Raw genomic sequence first — 23151 nt, 5'->3', positions numbered from 1 at the left:
GGAATCATTGAGAGAGCAGTAGACTTTCCTGAAAAGAGAGGAAGCCAATACCAGCTGTAAAGTATTCAAGCAAAAAGCAGATTGAAGACATGGGAAGATATACAATGTCAAAGCAACTATGTTTTGTGTAATCTCACCACCATCAATAAGCTGAATGTTTGGTGAATGGATGGATCAGCCCAGAAATCCCGAGACATCATTCCATCAACTTTATAGTTGATCAGTTTTTTTGCCAAATCATGCCTTCAAGGTTCCTCGGGAAGTGAAGGAATTTAAAAAGTATCACATCGTGGATCAGTAAGACAAAGTTCCCAACTAAAATACATCTCTTGAAAAGAGATCAGTCATCCTTATCCAGTCTGTCCAATGGCAGATGCTTCAATTTGGTTCAATCTTTGCTGCTTCAGCCACATACTTGGAGCAAGAATCTGCTCCGATATCTGACAGGGTGGTGAAGTCAGCATTTGGAACCCTTGCATTGATTGAGCAGGGTAACTGCGTACAACAGTTGGGACATAGTTAAGATCACAGAGTTCAGTTCACCTAGCCTCAAGGATTTCAAAGAGTTGGGAGATGAGCAGAAGGATTCACTAGGATGTTGCTGGGGTTGAGGGAGAGGTTGGATAATTTATAAAACCATGAGTGCATGGATAAAGTGAATGGTTACAATCTATTTCCCCGGTAGATGATTCTAGAACAAAAGGGCATAGGATTTGAGGGGCAATGTTTTCACTTAGGGTGGTCTGTAGTGACCTAGCTAACAGAGGAAGCTACGGTTACAGGTACAATTCTAACATTCAGCAGACACGGACTAATTTATGGATAGAAAGATATGAACCATATGCAGTCAAATAGGAATATCCCAGAATGCCAATTTGGTCAGACTGGATGAGGTGGGCTGAAGGGGACACCATGACCAAGAGTGATCATTGCTTCCACATCTCACCAATTAATAAAGTCTCAAATGTACCACCCTTTGTGGAGGGAGGTGTTTCCTACCTTTCCAGTACAGCAGAACACTATAACCAGGAACACAGGCAAGGCAATGATCAGGATGTAGATAACCCAGAGCCATGGGCGCTCTTCAGCTGCTGACATTAGCTGTCCAACTACGCCTGTCTGGAATACAAGTTATCATCAGTCCGTCAGGCTCTCCGAGTGCAAGTATTTATCAATACCAATACCAATATCAACCCACCTTCCTGCACTTTAATATTGTTATTTGGATTTTATCTCTATGAAATCTTTAAGTCAATTTAGAACTACACAATGATAAAAATGATTAAAATTAGCAAAACTTTCTACATTTGTGAATATTTTGTTTAAAAACATGATCCAATATTCGCCTCAGTGGAGAATTCTTTTAATTTTGAGAATACAACTTTAATAGTTCAGAAACAAACTGATTAATTAAACACAGTTGAACCACTAATGTAATAAACGGCAAAATCTTTTGCCAAAATGATTGGCTAGAAGGATTTCGATTTATGATTCAGTATAGCCCTGTGTAAACCAAAACTCCAAACACCACACCAAGGAGGCCGTGCAGCCCAACCGGTCATCAAACTTCCTTCCAAATGCCTCCTCTGTTGCATGTTTTCATGGTCTATCTCCTCCCTTTTACTTAACATTATCAACCTATGATGGGATTTGGTTAAATTAAGGATTAATATTTAAAATCATCTGTTTTCAAATCCTTCAGTGATCTCCAGCTTCTCAGTTTTCCCTTCCAATATATTTGCACACCTCCAGTTTTGGCCTAGTTCTCAATTTCTGACCCTTGCAGTTGTCAAAGCTCCAAAACTCCCACCTTGAACTTGCTCTTCAAGATGCATCTTAAAATCTGCCTCAGACTACATTTTGGACCTATGCCCCCTATCATCTTACATGCTGGATCTCAATGTTGATTAAAAAAGGTAAAAGATAAAGATTTCATTATTGTCACATAATACTACATTTAGAATGCCACATACACAATTTATTTTTAAACTTTGTCTACCATAAGATGGAGAGTTGCCACTTTGTCCAGTGCCCCTCACAGAAATGAGGCCTCAGCAAGGATTAAACTCTCAACCCCTGGTTTACAAATCCAGTGTTCTAATCACAGTTTAGGGAGCCTCTAATAATTAATATTGGGAACTCTGGTATGGAAATTTCTGGGTTTGCTTCCAACTTCAAGTGATGCTTGTGTTTTACTAATTACACACTCAAACATACAGATTACTCTAATTTCATCTTGGAAATGATTTTCTGCCAAAATTGACAATTTCACATTTTCACCAAGAGTAAGACCTAGCAAATGTTGTAATCACTTAACCTATCCATATCCCCTTGCAGCCTCGGGCTGCCCATAACTTACTTTTATATTCACCAGTCCAGAAGAATAAAGTGATTTTCTGGGTCTCAAAGAAATTCACTACTGGGCTCTGATCCCCTTCCCATGGCCTCCCACACTACTGCAACACAGAGCAGCTGTTCTCAATAGGGGCCCTCTGAAGGCCACTGTATATTTCAGTAAAAACCTAGTTTACTTTTCACCTCACATAACAAAAAAAAATATATATTTTTTTAAATACATTCAGTAAGAGAGAACTACACAAGACACCAAAACTTGACTGCTTCACAGGGAAGGGGGGTCCCAAAGACACTGAGCACAGCCTGGCTGGCCTGCTCCTGCACCGGGGCCAAAATGTAGCATAGTAATGGCAGTCTTCCCTACCCATAAACCCCCATGTAGCTGGAACTGTGTGGGAAACAGAATGGTTCCACCTGCATGAGGGATTATGGTAGGGAAGACCACCATTACTATGTGGCATATTTATGACAGGTGGTGCTGCAGCACCAATTGCCCCAACTCCATCAGATCTGGAGGTGCTCCGAGGCATCTCTGGATTCGAACAAGCTCTTTCAGGCGGGCCAGGCAATGCTGTAGCAGCGTTTTAGGGCTGCCACCTGAAAGGTGAGTCTGCATGTTAGGATCCACTCCTGCCACCGCCCTCAAAGCAGAGGGTCCACCTAAAACAGCCTTAGGTTTCTTCACAACTTATTTCACCTCAGTTCAAGTGTGACAGATTATGTTATATTTTATATTATGTATAGATACGTTTTTGGAAGATAGATTGTGGGGTTTTTAAGTTAGGTACAAACACTTCAAAACAGATCTCATTTAAAATGCTGGAGCTCTGCTCAAGCCAGACAGCCCAGGCTCCCACGGGTGCCTTTGCAAAAACTTTGAAGAATGCCTATAGAGACTTTACAAGTAGGTATTAATTAGACATGCTACGGAGTAATGGATTGTGTTAGAAAGCAACAGATAAACAGACTCAGAAGAGTGGTCTATACAAGAGGAGTTGAAAGGAACTCTGTGGTGATATGCAAGAGGTTATCATCTGGAAAACCCTAATGGGGTAAGTTTCTTCAGCAAGACAATGAAGTGGCTGATAATAAGGAATCAGTTGTGAATGTCCAACAAGCATCAAATGTCTCTCTGAAAACCAACAAGAACCTTCCTGAGCAGTAACCATTTACCTTTCAAGCACCAAAGCCTGGTGAAATTCATAGATGTTAAATTCTGTGCACAGTACAAGAATTGCCTGATATTGGTGAATTTGGAGGAATGAGCAGCAGATAGGACTGAATCAAACAACTTTTCTGAACTTGTACATAAATTACATACATGTGGACTTAGAATTAGAAGGGGGTTAAATTAGGTTAAGTTAATAGTAATAAGTTAAAGTTTGATCCTGTTTTTATGTTTAAAGATAATTAAAAGCAACTTTTATTTAAGTAACCATTTGTCTTGGTGAATTTCTATTGCTTCTGGGTTTTGGGGTCCTCTGGGCTCATAACACATCATTCTCCTGGAACAATGATTCATCCTTCACAGATGCTGCTTCACCATATCTAGAACAAGTATTGTATTTTCGTATTTGATTAATTCAGAATAACTTTTTAATCAATTACCCCATGGTAAATGGAATTATAGATGCTATGTCAAGTTCATTTTGAAGACCAACTTAAGAGAGAGCAAGAAGCCAGAAGATGGATGTGCTTTAAGCAGAGAATGACAGTGCATCTAGTTTTCAAACACAAGGTCAACCAAAGAAATGGCTTTAGGGAAAAATAAAGCAAAGATACAAAAGGTGGCGATGGTTAGAGATTGGAAGCTTCAGTGCTCAAAATCAAACATGCTGAAACCAGAAAACAATATTGTCAGCAGAACTGATGAAGTTTCATGCAAAAGCAATTCAGAAATGTTGCTCTGCTCTTCAATTAGATCAGAACTGCCCTATTTCTCAATCAAAAAGAAATTGAAACCTGTTAACAAAGACAGCTAGTTCAAACAATGAACAAAACCTCAAGCTACTCAAACAGGATGTCAAACCTCAATCACCAAATAATAAACTGAGTAGGTAGTACATTAGAAAAGAACAAATTAATATCAAAATCATATTGTGAAAGCCATTTTATTCCAAATTTATAACCATTTCTGATCTATATGAATTTTAACATCACTTTTAAAGTCAAGATCCCACAGTAGCAACTACACATCATCCCATTGCCACAACTTCAATAAACCAATAACCCAATTAAATCCTTGCTGTGCTCCCACCTTCTCTTCAAACCATCAAGGATTCATCTCCCCTGTAATAATTCCATTATAGTTAAGATTGTATCCTTACCTCAGCAGCACCCTCTGCTGTTTTCTTCAGACCCCACCCATCATATGCCCATTGGTCAACCACTGCCTTATCTGAGCAGATTATAAAGTTGTCAAAGAAGATATCAGATGTCATTGACCATAGTTCCAAGCCAATCGCACTGAAGGGAGTCATTTTGAATGGATGCAGATCCTCAAAGTAGTTGGGATTGGGAATTTTCTTTGGTTTCCAGACACCCTGAATGAGAAAATTGTAATTTTATGTCCATGTCTTCTATTTATACAAATCCTTCACTTAGCAGAAAAAATTCACAGGAATGTTAGTAAAAATATATACAGGTCACTCAAATAGATATTAGGGCAGACACCTAGGAGACTGCAGTTGTTGGAATCCGCTGCAATAATCTGTTGAAGAAATTCAATGAGTCGCATATCATCAGTGGGAGAAAAATTGTTAATGGAACCCGTTAGCAAGGAGATATTCAGGTCCATGACATTGCCTGTTGAAAATAGAGAAAAGGAATAAAAGAAACTAGAAAAGGGAATCCTGAAGCTTGGTACTGTGGGAGCAGAAAAATAAGTCTTAATGCAGTGAACAGCAAGATCAATCATGAAGTGTATGAACAGAGTAGATAGAAATTGTTCCCAATGGCAGGGATGTAAAATGGGGAACAAAGTTGATTTGGCAAAACACGATGAAAATTAAAAGTCTTTAAAGTGTGGAATGTACTACCAGAGTAATAAAAGATACAAATCCAAAAGTAGCATTCATAATGGACCTAGATATGTAAATGAAAGGAAAGAATTTATAGGAGTTGGCAGGAGGACTATGGATTTTTCTTACATGCACTTGGTAATAGACTCAACAGACTGAATAGGCTCCTGTGTTTTAACCACTGATCTGAACTGATACCCCAAAGGTTCAACCAGAATGACACCCATAATACCAACAACCTGTAGGAAGACACAACACTTCACCCAAAACTTTTGTTTTAATATTTTATTTATAAGAAAAACAACCATGATTACAGACAATAAAATAGAATATATCAAAATTTAAACATGGTTTATAAAAAACTAAAAATCTACTTGAAAAAACCCAACCCCCACCCAAAACTACACCCTCCCTCTAATCTACAACAAAACCCCAAACTACCCACAAAAAGAAAAAAGAAACAAGGAGAACATTAAACACAGTTCACTTAATATGAGGTAAGGAGACTCCATGGCACACAAATTGAAATGATCCAAATATGGGCTCCAAATGTTTTGAAATACATAATATTTATCTTAAATTATAAGTTATCTTCTCCAATGGAATACACGACCTTAATTCCAAATGCTATCTTTGTAAGATCCATTTGATCTTTCCATGAAATACCTATATATTTCTCACCACTGCTAAGGTCAGTCTCAAAAAATCTATTTGAAATTTATAAAACAAACCCAATTCACTAATATCTCCAATTTAAAAAAATTTTTGATCTAAAAATTTTAATTTCAGAATATTCTGTAAACAATCTCTTACCCTATACCCAAAAACCCTAACCTTATCACAGAACCCGACTGAGTGTAAGAACGTACCTTTCTGATCATTATTATAAAAATACAAATCGGAAACACTCAGATTATATCTTTTCAAACATTCTGGAGGCAAATTGAATTGTTTTCTGTTGCAATAATTTATACATTTCTGAAATAAAACCTTTTTTCCCCTCCATCACAAATCAACATTTCAAATTTCGACTCTTGAGGTGGAAGCAAATGCCTCCAAAATAATCGTACAACATTGATTTAATTTGATAATAACAAAAAAGTATCTGAGTCAATATTTGATATTTTTCCTTCAATCTTTCAAATTATAAAAAATGACTCAATTCAAAACAATCATCTTATCCTTTTTTGATCCCAAATTTTGAGAAGGTAATTATTAACTGTAAAAGGTAAACATTTATTCTGATACAAAGGAATTTACCTTGATTACCAATTTCTTTATTTATCCCTTCCCAAATACCTATCAAATGAAATAAAATAGAACTTATTAATTTAGCATTCCAATTAGAAATAAAATAATCTATCTTCTTCAATTCTATTTAGTTCTACATCTGCCCAAGTCAAAGGATTATCCAAATCAAACATTATAATTTTTAAATGAGCAAGCTAAAAACCACCTCATTCATATTTCCATGTTAATTTATGCATAGAAACTTTTACTAATTTTCCCTTCCATAAAAAATGTCCTAACCTTTGTATTCAAATTCTTTAAAAACTTTAGGAATATTACAAGGAATGTTTTGAAAAAATACTGAAGCCTTGGAATTATATTCATTTTTATACAATTCACCCTACCCACCAAAGTTAACGGTAAATCCTTCCATTTATTTAAATCTTATATTATAGAAATTAATGATAAATAACTTAAATTGTATAATTGATCTATATATTTATTTACTTTAACAACTGAATACTTAATTTGATTTGTTCATTTAAAACATACAACTCCTTTACAACCAGAATAATCAGCTTCAATCAGAGGAATAAGTTCACTTTTATTTCCATTCACTTTATAACTGGATAATTCTCCATACTGTATTAATTTTTCCTGCAACACCTTCAATGACTCCAATGGTTCAGTTAATTTAATACATCATCTGCAAATAAACTAATCTTATATTCCCCCAATCCTGATTTTATACCCTTCATATTCCTTTCCTGTCTTATTAATTGAGCTAAAGGTTCAATCACCAATGCAAATAATGCTGGTGATAAAGAGCAACCCTATCTAGATCTCTCTAAATTAAAAGACTGACAAAACCCCAATCGTCATGACTAGCGCTGGATTATTTATATATTGCCTTAATCCAACTTATAAACATTGATGCAAACCAAAATTTCTTGAACACTAAATTAAATAAAAAACCCCATTCCACCCTATCAAACGCCTTCTCTGCATCCAATGATAGGGACCATTGGTCAGTTGGATTCCTCCCAATAAATATTTATTAAATTAATTTATTTAAATACATTATCTGCAGGATGTCTACCCTTAATACAACCCATCTGATCAATATGGATCAACTTTGGTAAAATTTGCGCCAATATATTAGCCAAAATCTTAGTCAAAAGTTTATAATCAACATTTAATAACGAAATTGGTCTACAAGAACCAGGATTCAAAGGAACTTTTATCTTTTTTAAGAATCATCATAATAATAATAATTTGTGAAAAGAATTCCGGTACAGATTGTGTATCCAAAACTTGTTGTAAAACTTTATCAAACACTGGAACCAATAAATTTTGAAATTTCTTGTAAAATTCCACAGTAAAACCATCTTCTCCTAGAGATTTACCAATCAACATTGAATTCAAAACCGACTTATTCTCTTTCAAATCAATTGGTTTCTCCAATTGTTCCTTAGTCCAATCATTCAATATAGGTAACTGCAAACTACTTAAGAAACCCTCTATTTCATCATCACCCTGTTGCATTTCAGAAGTATATAATTTTTTTTTTATAGAAAATTCTTTAAACTTCATATCTTGAGATCTATAAAGCTTTGAGTTTTTCTTAATTGCCTTTATCATTCTAGACATTTGTCCAGATTTCAATTTCCATGCCAAAACTTTATGCACTTTTTCCCCAACTCAATATTTCTGTTTAGATATTTGTAATAAATGTTCAACCCTACAAGTTTATAATGTATTATATTTCAATTTCATAGAATCTAAATAAGCTTTTCTCTTATTTAATGTACTCTTCTGTAACTCTTTTTTCAAAACACTAATATATTTTTCCAACTTATCTACTTTCACTAAATGTTTTTTCAACTTGACCATAAAACTAATAATTTGATCCTCAAGTGTCACTTTACCCGATTTATCAATCAAAGGATCCAAACAACAATTCAAGTCACCCCCTATCATAATTTAATCATTGGAATATGATAAATTAAGCAAAACATCTTGAAAAAACATATCCACATATGGTGCATAAATATTCACCAAACTCCAACATATTTTACAATTAATTATCAAAACCCTTCCAATTGATTATTTCACCCAAAACCTATGGCTGTCGCCCTTCACCGACATTACCTGATAGTTAGGGTTGTCAATCGTTGGAGCTTTCCATTTCCCCTTGTAGTCTGGGTTGTCAATCATTGGCAAGTTCCAGGTTCCACAGCCAGGAGCTGAATCACACTTTGGATTGGCAATCTGAGGAGCCTCCCACTCACCATCCATTTCTTCATCCCTGGAGGCAGAGGCAAGGAAGAATGAGTCAATCTTCAAGAAACAAACATTGGATCAGCCACAGCTGTGGAAGAGGGCTTTCTTCACATTTTCAAAAACCAAATGACTGATTACAATATACCCAAATACCCTTGTATCTCCTGCCTCGATGCACAGCACAACCCCATAACCTTACTCCAAACTGGACCTTGTCTAAAACACCTTGCAAGAAATGGCATGGACTATCTAATTCCAGGTTCTATGAAAGGGCTGGAACAAAATCAGAACCTACCAGTCATCTGGTTTTTCAGCATCAGGATCTGGGATGTACTCGGGTTCATCATCAAGCCAACCTTCAGGTTTTACAGCACTATCGTCAGGAATCTTAGCAGGAGCATCTTCATCCCTGAAGAGAGAATTCTGGTTAGAAACCCAACCATGTTCAAGTCCAAGTAATCCAATAATAGTGGAGCTCATTACAGAACTAAATATATTTAAAAAATAATTAAAAAAAAAAAATCAGGCTGAAATCATCCTATTTTGATGTTACGGTCACAGGAAGGAACCTGTCATCCCAACTCTCCCACAAAATTCATGTGCTTTGGTATCCTGTGCTCTGGGCCTCAGATATATTAAGGAAAACAGGGTGATTTTTGTGACTTTTTTTGTAAATAGTGTGGGGATGTGGAGAGTCCCTCAAACAGGACCTTGGCCTCACGTGGTGAGATGCCCCAGATCCCACAAGGCAAGATGTCAGAAACAGCCCCTGCCCCCTCCCCTTGGAGCTTAAAGTTCTCACCTCCAAACCACTGCTTGCATCAGATTTCCATCTGCTGAAGGACATGATGGAATCATCAGGTCCTGGGCTTTTAGCCCTATTATTACTTTCCACAGTTTAACAAACACCAATCACCCTTAATTATATTTCAGAAACTTCTTTCCCTGGCAATTCTGGAAATATCTGGGAAGCACAATTAGCACAACGATACAATATAGCACCCGCAACCCAGGATCTAATCTGACATTTCTGTGAGTTTCCTCCCACCCTTCAACAGATGGGAATTGTAGGCTAAATAGTATTTTTTGGGTGGCAAGGCCTCGTGGGCCAGAAGGGCCTGTTACCCTGCTCCATCTCCAAAGTTAAAATGTTTTTCTTGTCTGTGAAGGCAGAGAATTTTTTCAATTGCGTGGTAATTTTTGTCCCATCAGGTGGAGGTCTTCAAAATTATGATTTGGATTGAGGGATATTTTCACAAATTGAACAAACCAGCTCATTTTACTAATTTTATCTCATCTACACGATACCAGTCCTTTAAAGAAAAAAAAATCAGTTCAACTGCTGAATGTAGACCGAATTATGAAGCAGTTTTAACCCTTTGGACACCAGACATTTTAACCTTTCATCATATATACTCTGGACTGGACCATGGGTAAACCTTTACAGTAGTAAAGGTACAGTATCTAGTTGGGTATAAAACCAGTCTTGGAAAACTGCAACATGAAGTACAGAACAACTCCAATTATTTGAAATCGGATTCTCCAAAATCCTTATTGATCAGATTTTAAAAAAAAATTTCAGATAAATGAGGATATCAGAAACAAATCAGAAATCCTCAATTATCCAAAATATTTTTGGAGCTGAACTGACCTCACAGGTTGAAAAAAAATCACCTGACATCAAATTAGAACGATCGTCCTCATTTCAGTTAACTCCCTCCCCTCTTTCCATTTCTTCACCCTCCCTATCGACTTTTCTCTCCAACTCTCCCAGCCGCAAGCGAGCGAAAGAGTCGCTTGTCCCAGTGTCATCAAGGAAAATGGCCTCCCGGGCAAGACTGGTCTTGTTGGACTACCGGGCAGCAGCAGGGCTTTGGTGGGGAGGTGTTGGTGATTGGTGGCGGCCAACATTTTTTGGTGAGAATTAAACTTATTTTAATGCTTAAAACGCCTTCCCTTTACTTGTTTAAACATTTTTACAAGTGATTTGCTGTTGCTACTGGGATGTTTTTAAAAAATGACCAGTTCTTAAAAATAAAACTGTTTATTTGACATTAGCCTGGTCCTGGATATTTCAGATGATCAGAGTTGTACTGAATATGCACTTGTTGGCAGTTCCAGAAAACCAGGACAGAGTCCAAAATGTTAACAGACTTCTGCTTTACTCCATAAAAATCAAAACAAAACATTAATTGTCCTCCAAAGGCTTTAGAAATGATCAAAAGAGGAGCATAACAGGAGGCCAGTGGTTCTGCTGCCTCACAGCTCCAGCCATGCTAATTCAATCCTGACCTGCAGTGCTGTTTGTGTGGAGTTTGCATGTTCTCCCTGTGTTATGCTCGGATTTCCTCCCACATCCCAAAAATGAGTATATTGTCAGATACATTGTATAATGTACATACGCACTGCTGCAGCCCAACGGGTAGTTTGTAAAACCCACAATTGCATATGCCTAATTGAATTAGAGACTAAATAAAAAAGATGACAGAAAAGAAATAATCATTATTATCCTAGTGCAAAAAGAAGACACTTTGCAGAGTCCTTTTGTGGTGTCAGAGCTGTTCTGAGAAGCATAACAAGGGGAGGTTCAAGAACATAATAGCTGTTGGAATGAAACTTCATTCTATAAATCAGAAATGGTTCAGTGATCTAGATCAGCCATTCTCAATCGGGGCCATAAGGTGTCTCCCCTTCCCCTGGGGCCATAAGGTGTCTCCCCTTCCCACGGGGCCATAAGGTGTCTCCTCCTCCCCCCCCCCACCCCCACCCCAGGGGCCATAGCACATTTAAAAGGAGTCACAGACTGAAATCATAAAATATAAGTTTTTTTATTTATTTGGTAGTTATATACAGAAGAAACCAACTAAATTTGACTGCTTCAAAGAGAAGGGGATCCATAAACAATGAGCAGAGTCCCAAGGGGGCCCATAGCCAAAGAATGGCTGAGAATGGCTGATCTAGATGATACATTACCTTAAAAAATAAACCAGATGGTCAGAACATGGTCATAAACAGAACTAAAAAACAAATGGTAATGATTTTCATTCCTACAAGCGACTTTCAAAACCTCAAAACCCCAGAGTGCTTTTTACAGCCCATCAAATTTTTAGGAAGTCAGTATTGCAATGAAGAAAACAGTATTTTTGTACAAATTCCCACAAGCAGTAATGCAATGTCCAGAAACACAAAATTGTGAAAAGTGCTATTCAAGTGAGTACTTCTTTTGTTAGTACAAAAACATCTTGAAGTTAATAAACAGCAAAATATCATGGCTTTTCACAGAAGTTTAGCTACAAAAAGTAACCTCTGGAGGAATGGAAAAGTTGCAGAGCCAAAGGAAGTTATGGGAATTTATGGTAAATAAATGCTGGGAACCAACCAATAGATGAAAGGTAGATGAAGGAGAAAGTTCAGCAAGCAATAAAGAGATGTTTCAGAAGCAGAGGATGTGCATTAAAATGTTAGTGGAAGATAAACTGCCAGTCATGAGTGCTTGTCAGTTAAGTATGATGAAAACAGACTTTAGAACAAAGAATGGCATTTAGCAGGGTGGGAGAGGAAACAAATCAAGTTCGAGGACTTCAACCACTTACCAGTTATCAGGTTTGACTGCATCAGGATCAGTAATTTTTGGTCTCTCATCCCAGTCTTCCGGTTTCTGATCATCAGGATCTTCAATTTCTTTTGGTGGATTAATAGGAGGAGTCATGTCTTCTAGCAGGTTGCCACTGTTGACAACAGTTTGGTCAATCAGAATCTGAAAGGAGTTATCAGGATTGACCACTACAAAAGGGGGAAAAAATGAAGAGTTAATATTTGCTGGAACATTCATCTAGATACATATCAAGTTCATTTTCCAACTTAATATACATCTAGATCAAAATCTACTCAAATGATCAGCAATTATTGCCAACAAGAGAGACTTCAGTCAACAATGATTGTGAATTAAACATGTCTAGTTTGTTTAGTAAAATGAATAAGAATACAATTTAAAATGCCTATCCTCACTTTAAAAATCGAGTCCTTGACCCTCTCATTCCTGTAACAGATCTAAACACTCACCAATTCCAATTCTGGTTTGCTAAACACACTCAATGGTCAATAAATGACAGCATACTTTCAACTAGAGCCACAAGCTTTGGAGTTTTTCCTGAAACATCTCTCCTCAACTTTAAACACTCCAAAGCATCCCATGTTTCATCTAGCTTACTCTCACAATGTAGCATTGTATTAAATGTTATTTAATGACATATTATAAAAATGAAATATTTCATTGAATTTCAGCTGCTAAATAATAGCACACAGTTGACCTGTATTTTGAGAAGACTATGTTCAAACAAGCAGAGGACACATTTTGATCAAGTTCATTGTTTGGGAATGGATGGAAGTTATGGATTTCTTAAATCGTAAGGTTGAACACAATTGAAACTTCAACAATGCCGTTTTGCTTCAGTGGTCAATGCTTGTGCTTTTAGAAATTAGCTGTAAACTAACTTCTTGTATTCAACCTTTTAGCCAGTGGAAACTGGTCTCGCCGATTAAAACTATGTATTATTTTGAATACTTGTACTAAACCCTCACATAACTCTATGGATCCATCTCCCTACATCGCTGAAGCCCCTGATCCTTTCATTTGCTTAAAAGCAAAACAAAGAGCAAAGGCACCAAATTCTGTCCACTGCAAAATGTTAAATGTTTCTTCCATTGATTTTCTTGCAAAACAATGCTGGTCAGAGTAATTCAGTCCTCATATTCCACAAGGAATAAGAACATTGATTCTTGCAGAAAACAACAAAATTGCAATCAAACCCTTTTCCTCTCTCCACCCAATAACCCCCCCCCACAATACTCCATATAATGAAAGAGCAATAACTATATCAAATGCATTAAATATTAAATACCTCAAAAGTATAGACAACAGTGACAAGCTTGCACAGATTTTGAAATTACAAGGTGCAGCTGTGTAATTAAAATCTCTATTAACAGATCAATGCATTTCTACAGTGATCTGCTCTACAAATAATCTGAAGGAAATCCAGTCATGATGCTATTAGGAGGTACAGGCTCATGGGCCAGAGGGTCCTGCTTCTTTGCTGTATCTTCAAATATATATATATATATATATATATTTTTTTTTAAAAAAGAAAATGAAAGAAAACTGCCTATGCATTCTCCAAATCCACCGTAAGAATTGACTTCCTTCCAAACTGGACGGACAAGCCATAATGCTGCATTCAATGTGATGTGGAATGCATGATGCTGACATGCAGTCAACAATACAGTTCATAATACAGTCCATTAAAGCTGTTCCACCTCTTAATAAAATCAGTTGAATTTTTAACTCCACTTCCTCACATTTCCTTATTGTCAAACAATTTATTGAACAATCTTTAATTTATCACTTGCAAGCATTTCCCCAACACATGAATAAAAATGCAAGTCAATCTATAGTGCACTCCATCACAACCTCAGCACCCCCACTTGATGGAATGGGAATGAAAAGCTCCGTTCACAACTATCCCTATATTCAGAAACCACAGGATCTAATTTCAGCCGTGGCAGAATTCGAAGCATTTAACTCATCTAAGAATCAAAGGATTATGTTGAAGTCCCACACTAGGTTGACATGGAGTACAAAAATAAGGGAATTCTATACTATTGGAGAGATCATTCTTCATGAGGTGTTAAACTAATGTCCTAAATGTTTTATTAAAGTGCACAAGATTTTATGGTCACTATTTTGAAGACAAAAGGAATTAGCCCTCTGTGTTCTGGATCAGAAATCCCTCAAGAGACCAAAAAATCTCCAGGAGTGGAGGCTTGTGAGCAGAGATTGTCAACCAGGATACTCAGCAGCCAATGACAAATCCAGAAATGGCAATAAAGTACTTCACCAAGAAAAGCTGGTGGGAAACTGGGACTTGTGGCAATACCTAAAGTGTACAGGTGAGTCTTCTGGTCTGTGTAGTAGTTTTTGAGATCCACATCAGGGCGCTTTGCATGTTTTTCCTCATACTCGCCAGTTTCTGGGTTCTTGTGCCTAATGATGAAGTGGAGTTTATAATCTTCACCACACTTGTCTGGGCCAAACATTATGGTATATGGGGTTTTGTCATAAAATTTCTCCTACAGAAAGATAACAAACCAAATTAGAGTATCACTACCCATTCAAACTTATTGTAGCATTGCTCAAAGCTAATGGAAAACAACCAGAAGAGGAAGAAATCAAGACCCAGATTCAGAGAGAAAAGGTACAGGAGGGAAAGATGAAATTATCTTGTTGAATGATGAGCCCAAAGGCCTTGATGATTTTGATTCCAAAAAAGAGAAAAATCAGCAAGACAAAATCATTGTGGAATGTGGAGTCCACAAAAATAAGAGATCGTAGAATACATACAATTACACAAAAAGCTGTTATAGGGATTCAAGAAGAAAAATATTAACAAATACAGTTAACTTTCAGACTGACAAGATAAAAATATTTGGGAATAAAGGAATGACAATAATTAAAATATTCTGAAACCTTCAGGGAAAACACAACCTTTCAGAAATTAGTCTCAATAAAATTAACACAAGAAAATCAAAAATTAGTGCTGGAGAAATTAATGGGTTTGAAATCTCTGCATTTTAGGATTTTAAAAGCTGCAGCTGTGGAGACAGTGATAAACTGGTTACCATCTTCCAAAATCCCACTGGCTTCTAGAACCATGTCCTGCATCCTAATACTTTAAAGACCAAGGCCATGAAAGAGATAGTGGATAACCAGTTGTCATCTTTCAAAATTCCACGATACTGAATTGTTCTCATAGATATGATCCCACAAAAGAGAAAAGGAAACACTTACCAAACAACAGCAAGAAGAACCAAGTATTGACAGGTCAACTAGAATTATAGGATTGGAAAGGTAAATCATGTTCAACAAATCTATTTAAATTTGAGAATAGGACAAAGATTATATATTTGGAATTTCAGAAAGCCTTCATAAAGTGCTATGCCAAGAGTTATTGAACAGAATTAGAGTACAAGCTATTAGGAGTTAAATTCTGGCAATGGACTGGGGAATAGCTCATTTCTGGTTTGGAAGGTTAAGGTTAGTGGGTGCTAATATTGACTAGTCAGGTCCAGGTGCTCACAATCCATATGAATTATTTGAATGAGGTGACAATGCATTCAAGTTTGCTGATGAATCAAAGCTAAAAAGCAACATGCAAACTGGGGCTGGAGGAAGAGCAAGGTTAAGTAAGGAATACAAAAAATGCTGGAGGGACTCAGCAAGTCAGCCAGCATCCATGCAGTGAACAGAGATTTGATGATTTGGGTCAGAATTCTGCTTCAGGTCCTGAAGCATCGACTGTCCATTTCATCCAGCCTGATGTGTTTTCGCTCTAAATTCCAGCATCTATGGTCTCGTGTCTCTAAATGATTAAAATGATTGTTTATGGAACAAAGTGGCAAAATACAAGGTTGTCTGCTCTGGTTCAAAAATAGAGACAGAGCATAATAATAATGAGGAGAGATTGTAAGGTCGTGGCTTTCAGAGGAACACCAAGTGCCCTTGCACACTAATCGAAGTTAGCATCCAGTTGCAGCAAATAATTAGGAAGACAAATGGTATCTTGGACTTTATTGCAAAAGGATTGGAGTGAAAGAGCAGAGGTCTTTCTCCAATTACATAAGGCAATTCTGAAACTACATCTGCAATGTAGCACACAAATCTGTACTCAGTACCATGAGCAAAGAGAGATTTCATTGAAAAATGTAAAAATTATTCTCAGATGCAGGTAAGGTTTCGCTGGCTGGGCTGCCTAGAACGAACAGTTAGCTTCAAAATAAGGGGCTGGCCATTCAAAATGGAGAAGAAAATAGTTCTTCACCCAGAGGGTAGAATTCTCCATCGAGGAACATGGAGACCATCATTAAGCTGCTTTTCCAAGATTAAAAGATAAACATTATCCTCAGGATAACTCCTGAGCTGACTTCAGAGGACAGAAGGCATTTGTTTAATATTAAGGCTCTTTCAGAATCACATCAAAGTGCAATACTTAGACCACAAGATATAGGAGCAGAAATAGGCCATTCAGCAAATCAAGACCAGGTAATTTAGTGTCAAGGTCTGCAAATGGATATACAAAACTACATTTGAACTAGAGATTCCAGCTCGTAGCAGAATGCAAATACGAAGGGTCACAATTCTCCAACAGGAAGGGGAAATAAATTTCACTCACCAAGTTTAAGTCTTTGGTTTTTGAAAGTAACTTAATGTATGCTCCACCACATTCAATTCCACTCTGAAAATTCACTTCATATCTGAAATGCATGGGGAAAAAATTAAATTTGGCTCAACTTCAAATATCCATTTTTACACGTATAATGCTCAAGTTGCCAACAGCTGCTTTCCACCAAGCTCCAATATTGGAAAACGTCATTAAAAATCTCCGCAGCAAATACTGAGTAGCCTGTTGTCTCTCATAGCACAAAAGCAGCCATTGGACCAATGGCTCTCCAATCAACTACATCAGTCACATTTACAAAGGAACTACCCTCTTACACATGTTCACCAACTTCTCCAATTCTTCTGCCACCCATGTACACTAATGACAATTTAGAAATATCAATTAACTAATCTTTGGTATGTGGGAGAAAATCATAGCAATTGGGAGAAAGTTTACCGAGTCATAAGGAAAATGTGCCAAATCCCCACATGCAGCACCCACGGTCAGAATCCAATCCAGGTCGCAACAGCTCTGTAGCAGCAGCTCTAATGCTGGATCAGTTTTCTTACCCCAAAAACAAAGAAGATCCTTGAGGACGAGAGTATATATTTTTTTTAACTGACTCAAGCTTTTATTAACAGATGCCTCAGCTTGAGAAGTGCATCCAATTTCAGCACTGCATTTTTAGAAAGGTTAAGGCCTTGGATATAGAGATTTATTGGTATTATTCCAGAGTTGAGGAAGAATACAATGGTGAGGTGGAGATTTGGAGAGGGGTTTCAAGTCTTAAAGGGTCCACACAACTGATGGCATTGCTACTAGTGAAACAATCAACTTCAGAGATGATCACAGTATTAGCATAGAACTGAAGTTTTGAATGAGCACATATTGATGATGAGTAGGACAAAGGCTAGAAGGCCAATCCAAGGTAACCTAAAGGAATGGATGCTCTGGAGGATATTAGACAAAGGTATTAGAGATAGAAATTATTCAGGAACAATTAACTGCATTTAGAAAGTTAATAGGCAGTTAATAAAAATGACAAAATCAGCTTGAAACCAAAATCAATAGAAAACCAAGGAGTCCACTTATAAAGTGACTTATCCTGGTCATACAACATCTCACTTGTCAGGAAGGCACAACAGCAAGTGCACTTCCTTAGAAGGCCAAGGCAGGCAAGATTACTAGCCATCATTCTGTAAACTTTCTACAGGAGCATCCTGGCTGGCTTCATCACAGAGTGATATGGTTGCTGTAGAGCATCAGATCAGAGGTCAAGAGATTAGAGACCATAAAAGTGGCAGAGGATCGCTGGGGTCTCCCATACCCTCATTAATGTGATTTACCAGGATCACTGTTAAAAGAGGGCTTGCAAAATCAGGGAGGACTCATGCCACCCACACATAGCATCTTCCAGCTACAAATTGAAACAGTAGGATCAGTCAGAACCACCAGGCTGGATGCATGCTGTCTGTATGTGCATTTTGCACTGTTCTGCAATGTGGACCAGAGAACAGGATTTCATCAGGTTGTCCTGGTACAATTGGATGACAAACTCGAACTGAAAACTTTGAAGCTTCAGTTGAGTTTTGGAATAGTCGCCAGAGGAATATTAGCTAGGAAGTAAAAAACCAAACACAAAACACAACCTTCTCTTCATACTTAGCTGGAAGACATTATTCGCCTCGAGCCAGGTGGCTATTTAAAAAATACACAGGTAGGTCAAGAGGCAGAAAGCCAAAGCTTGCTGCCTGGAAGCTAACAAACCTTGTACGATTTCCACATACTTACTGAAGATATAGCGGCTTGTCATCAAACACAAATGGTTGGTCCAATAAAGCTGCAATAGCGTGATGCTTTGCACGAGTTTTGAGAACCAGGCCTTTGTCCCCATGGAGTTTAGTGTCTTTCATGTCTTCTACTTCCCACTTTCCTAAAGAAAAATTACAATCTCCAATCTATGCATCAGGAGTTAGTTACTCCTACCCACCATAACCTCCAAGTACTCTCATCTCCCAGCCTTCCCAACTCTCATCTCCCAGCCTTCCCAACTCTCATCTCCCAGCCTTCCCAACTCTCATCTCCCAGCCTTCCCAACTCTCATCTCCCAGCCTTCCCAACTCTCATCTCCCAGCCTTCCCAACTCTCATCTCCCAGCCTTCCCAACTCTCATCTCCCAGCCTTCCCAACTCTCATCTCCCAGCCTTCCCAACTCTCATCTCCCAGCCTTCCCAACTCTCATCTCCCAGCCTTCCCAACTCTCATCTCCCAGCCTTCCCAACTCTCATCTCCCAGCCTTCCCAACTCTCATCTCCCAGCCTTCCCAACTCTCATCTCCCAGCCTTCCCAACTCTCATCTCCCAGCCTTCCCAACTCTCATCTCCCAGCCTTCCCAACTCTCATCTCCCAGCCTTCCCAACTCTCATCTCCCAGCCTTCCCAACTCTCATCTCCCAGCCTTCCCAACTCTCATCTCCCAGCCTTCCCAACTCTCATCTCCCAGCCTTCCCAACTCTCATCTCCCAGCCTTCCCAACTTCCAAGTAGAAATTCACTTCAAGTTTGTCACATGCACCAAGATGCAGTGATAGAGGTTAAAGCTACAATTAACTCATCCAGAATGGAATACATTTCTTTTAATTTCTGAACCATGCCACCAGTTAGCCTAGTATTTAGTGCAGTGGTTCACAAACATTTTTTTGGGCTGCTGCACCCTCCAGGCCATGTACCAAGCTCACCCCCCCAAAAAAATACAGGCATGGGTTGGGGAATGTGTCAGTGCTGAGCAGGGGGTGGGGAAGTGACACCGGTACAATGCCTTGTCACAGTTTATTTTGCTCATTACCTCCACCCCAAGTCTGGCCAGAAAATTACTGCACTGGCTTTTTCATTAAACTTTGCAGCAGATTGAATAATAACAAGATTGAAGATTCAGAGCATCCCCTTTTTCTTCACTCCCTAACTGCCCCTTTTTCTTTTTCCTCACTGCCCCCTTGGATCTCCACCACCACGGGGGGGGGGGGGGGAGAGAGACACCAGCAACCCGGGTTTGAATCTGGCGCTGTCTGAAAGAACTTTCTATATTCTCTCCATATCTGTGGGTTTCCTCTGGGTGCTCCACTTTCCTCCCACCCTTCAAAAACCTACAAGGGTTTGGGCAGCACAGGTTCATGTGTTGGAAGAGCTGTTACTGTAGATCGAAATTCAAGTTTTAAAAAATACACAGAATAGGATCTTACCATCGTATTTTGCAATATCTTCATCTGTATCTTCTTTTTTGGCTCTGGATAGTACCCAGCTACAATGAAAGGAATCAAAAAATTACAAAAGTGATACCATTCAATCTCAAAATTAAAAATTGATCGATTCCTCTCGATTTGACTGCAGCTGGTTCAATCTTCAACTATTGAGAGTAAAGTAATTTGCTCAATGGGTCACACATTCAGAACCATCTACCTTGGCAAGTGAGAGCAAGGCCCCCTAAAAAATTGATGTAATAAGTCTGTCAATTTTAGTAGTGAAATGCTAAATTTCCACTAGTCTTGTTATCTCAAGGGATATTATTATTCATGGTTTCTGACTGCCAACAGCTACACATCAATTAACATTAATAAAAGATTCTCATCACCTTGCTGTTTGAGACACCCCCAGTGCTTTCTATGCACAATCTGCTTGCCATTTTTTCTACTTTACACCCATATTTCTCCTGCTACTGTCACTGCCGGACAAAGATACTTTAGCTAATGAAACAGGAATCGATTATGTCCTGATCAATTATGGTGAATTCCAATTTCCTGTTAAGTTCCAGTTTACTTCATACTCTTGATGCAGAATCTACAAACTTTGTTAATGGTCATTGTAGAACTGCCAATGGACCCTTTATTGAAGGCATAAACTCAACAGCTGCATCAGGTTCAGATATACCAAGGTCATACCATCTGGTACACTGCTTGAATACAGCTTTTCAGTACAATGAAAGAGCTTTGTCTTAAAAACTGGCTCAACTATTATCTACATATATAAAGGCATTATAAATTCAACTGTTCTCCCTGTCTCATTAGCCACTGATCTCTAAATGCAGATACCTTTCTTGTCCCTCAAGTGTGCACTCCAAGATTCTCAATTCTGATAGGTCACTTAGTTTGGGCAGTCTATTACCCACCTGTCCTGCTCAACAGCGAACCAATCCTGTACTTCCAATCCACACTTGCCCTGATCATGTTCTCAATACTATCTTCTTGGCTATCTTCCAGATGTACCAACTGATCGACACAAACCTTTTGACTTCTTTCACCTCTCTCACCATCTGGATCATGTTCGCAGCAATTCCAATCTCTCCATGAAAAGGTGATCAGAGAATTCAGACCAGCTGCATGCCTCTAAAGGTGATTACCTACAGGGGACTATGACAAGCTCTACAGCTGTCACTGAAAAGTTATCAAAAGTTAGTAACTGAAAAATTATCTGATCCAACATAATCACCATCTCTTCACAATGCACCTGGAGCACAGATCAGAAACAAATGCTGGAGTGAATTGGCTGCGGCAATGGGTAGTCCAGGAAGGCAAGTAAAAGGCCAATTGCAATTCTTAAAATTGCAAAGTCAGACCAATAAGACACCTAAAGGGTTAACATGAGGGGAGGGAATTCAAAACAGAAATGCTGGAATACTCTAGTCACACAGATTTCTGTCCAGAGTAATCCAGTGTAATGTTTTGCTTTCTAACACAGGATAGATGTGAAACTGGTCAGTAGCACTGCTACAGTTGCATGGGGACATCAATCAAGGAGAGAGACATAGAACACTACAGCACAGAAACAGATCAGGACAATCAATTTTAGAGCTCCAATAGGAGAGTTTGTGTTATAAAGGCTTAGGAGGGATGAACCAGAGCTACAGAAAGGTTATTTCCAGTGTAACATGGTGATGTACAGAAAGAGGAGAAATCAGCAAATGCATTCATGGCTAGATTTCTGAGATACTGGGTCCATTTTGTTCTCAAAGGTAGTTTTACCATCAGGACATGAACAAGGCTTTTCAAAGAAGAATAAATTAATGTCCAATTTCAGTCATTTATGGGTTGGGAAGCAGAGGAAACAATGGGCAGCAGGGTTGGCATAGCAATTAGCGAACCAGGGGTTGAATCCCAGTCTCCCTGTAAGGAGTTTGTACGTTCTCTCCATGACTGCGTGGGTTTCCTCCCACCGTTCAAAACGTACCAGGGTGTAGGTTAATTGGGTGTAAATTTCCTGGCACGGATTCATGGGGCTGAAATGGCCTGTTACCATGCTATATGTCCAAAGTTTTTTTTAAATTAAAAATTAAAATTTTAACATCTTAAAATTAATTTAAAAATTAAATTTGAAAAATTAAAATTAAAAATAAACAACCAGCTTTTAGTGAAAAGCTGGGAGATAGCCATAATGGCCCTTCAGCCAACCATCCAGCAACCCTTCAAGCATACATTCCCATTTTCTGGAATCTGAAAATATGGAACACAAAGGTGCAAATAACTTCAATCATTAAATGGACTTACGACTAGAATTTGCCCACTCTCTCAGAACTATCCTCTTGTATTAATATGTTAACTATATCAAAGAGAGCCACTCCTTACCACACATGCTGGTAAAAAGGTTTTTAACTGAATTCTCTAGGAGATGTAGGACGAGTCCAAATCTCTCTCAAATCTACCCCATGTTTAATTCAATGTTTTACGGTTTTAAAAAAAAATCAGAATTTAAAGATTTGCAAGAGAAAGACACCAACAGGACTTGGGAAAGAAAAGGACATATATTGAGAACAAAGAAAATTTTTTGTTTTAATCAGGAAAATATGAGTATATGTCACCCAATTCAAGCCTCCTCCACAATACAATAAATTCATTACGTAACTTCAACCTCCACATTCCCTCCCCCCACCCCTTCAAATCCAGTGCTCCATTACAAAACTGTAGATACTCAGCAGGCATTTATTTTCTCCACAGGGCTACCTGGCCTACCTAGTATTCGCAGCACCTTCCATTTCTAATTATAGATTTCAAGCAATACAGAT

The 23151-nt window shown here is 38.1% G+C and overlaps 1 protein-coding gene across 5 annotated transcripts in view; it reads right to left on the bottom strand.

The window, feature by feature from the left end:
• Positions 1–23151, bottom strand: part of canx (calnexin) — a 52780-nt gene that overhangs the window by 9535 nt on the left and 20094 nt on the right. For all 5 annotated transcript variants that reach the window (XM_069897975.1, XM_069897977.1, XM_069897979.1 and 2 more), the window contains 9 exons: positions 20339–20397; positions 18893–19034; positions 17114–17195; positions 14822–15014; positions 12482–12671; positions 9184–9297; positions 8757–8913; positions 4683–4898; positions 1000–1119 (listed from right to left, as the gene is read on the bottom strand). In XM_069897975.1, coding sequence (XP_069754076.1) covers positions 1000–1119; positions 4683–4898; positions 8757–8913; positions 9184–9297; positions 12482–12671; positions 14822–15014; positions 17114–17195; positions 18893–19034; positions 20339–20397 — 1273 coding nt within the window. The remainder of the gene's footprint in view (positions 1–999; positions 1120–4682; positions 4899–8756; positions 8914–9183; positions 9298–12481; positions 12672–14821; positions 15015–17113; positions 17196–18892; positions 19035–20338; positions 20398–23151) is intronic.

Source organism: Narcine bancroftii, chromosome 9 (genome assembly GCF_036971445.1).
Source record: "Narcine bancroftii isolate sNarBan1 chromosome 9, sNarBan1.hap1, whole genome shotgun sequence".
In the NCBI taxonomy this organism is placed as follows: Eukaryota; Metazoa; Chordata; class Chondrichthyes; order Torpediniformes; family Narcinidae; genus Narcine; species Narcine bancroftii.
The sequence above is the reverse complement of the archived record's forward strand: the minus strand, read 5'-3'. Positions and strand labels throughout refer to the sequence as shown.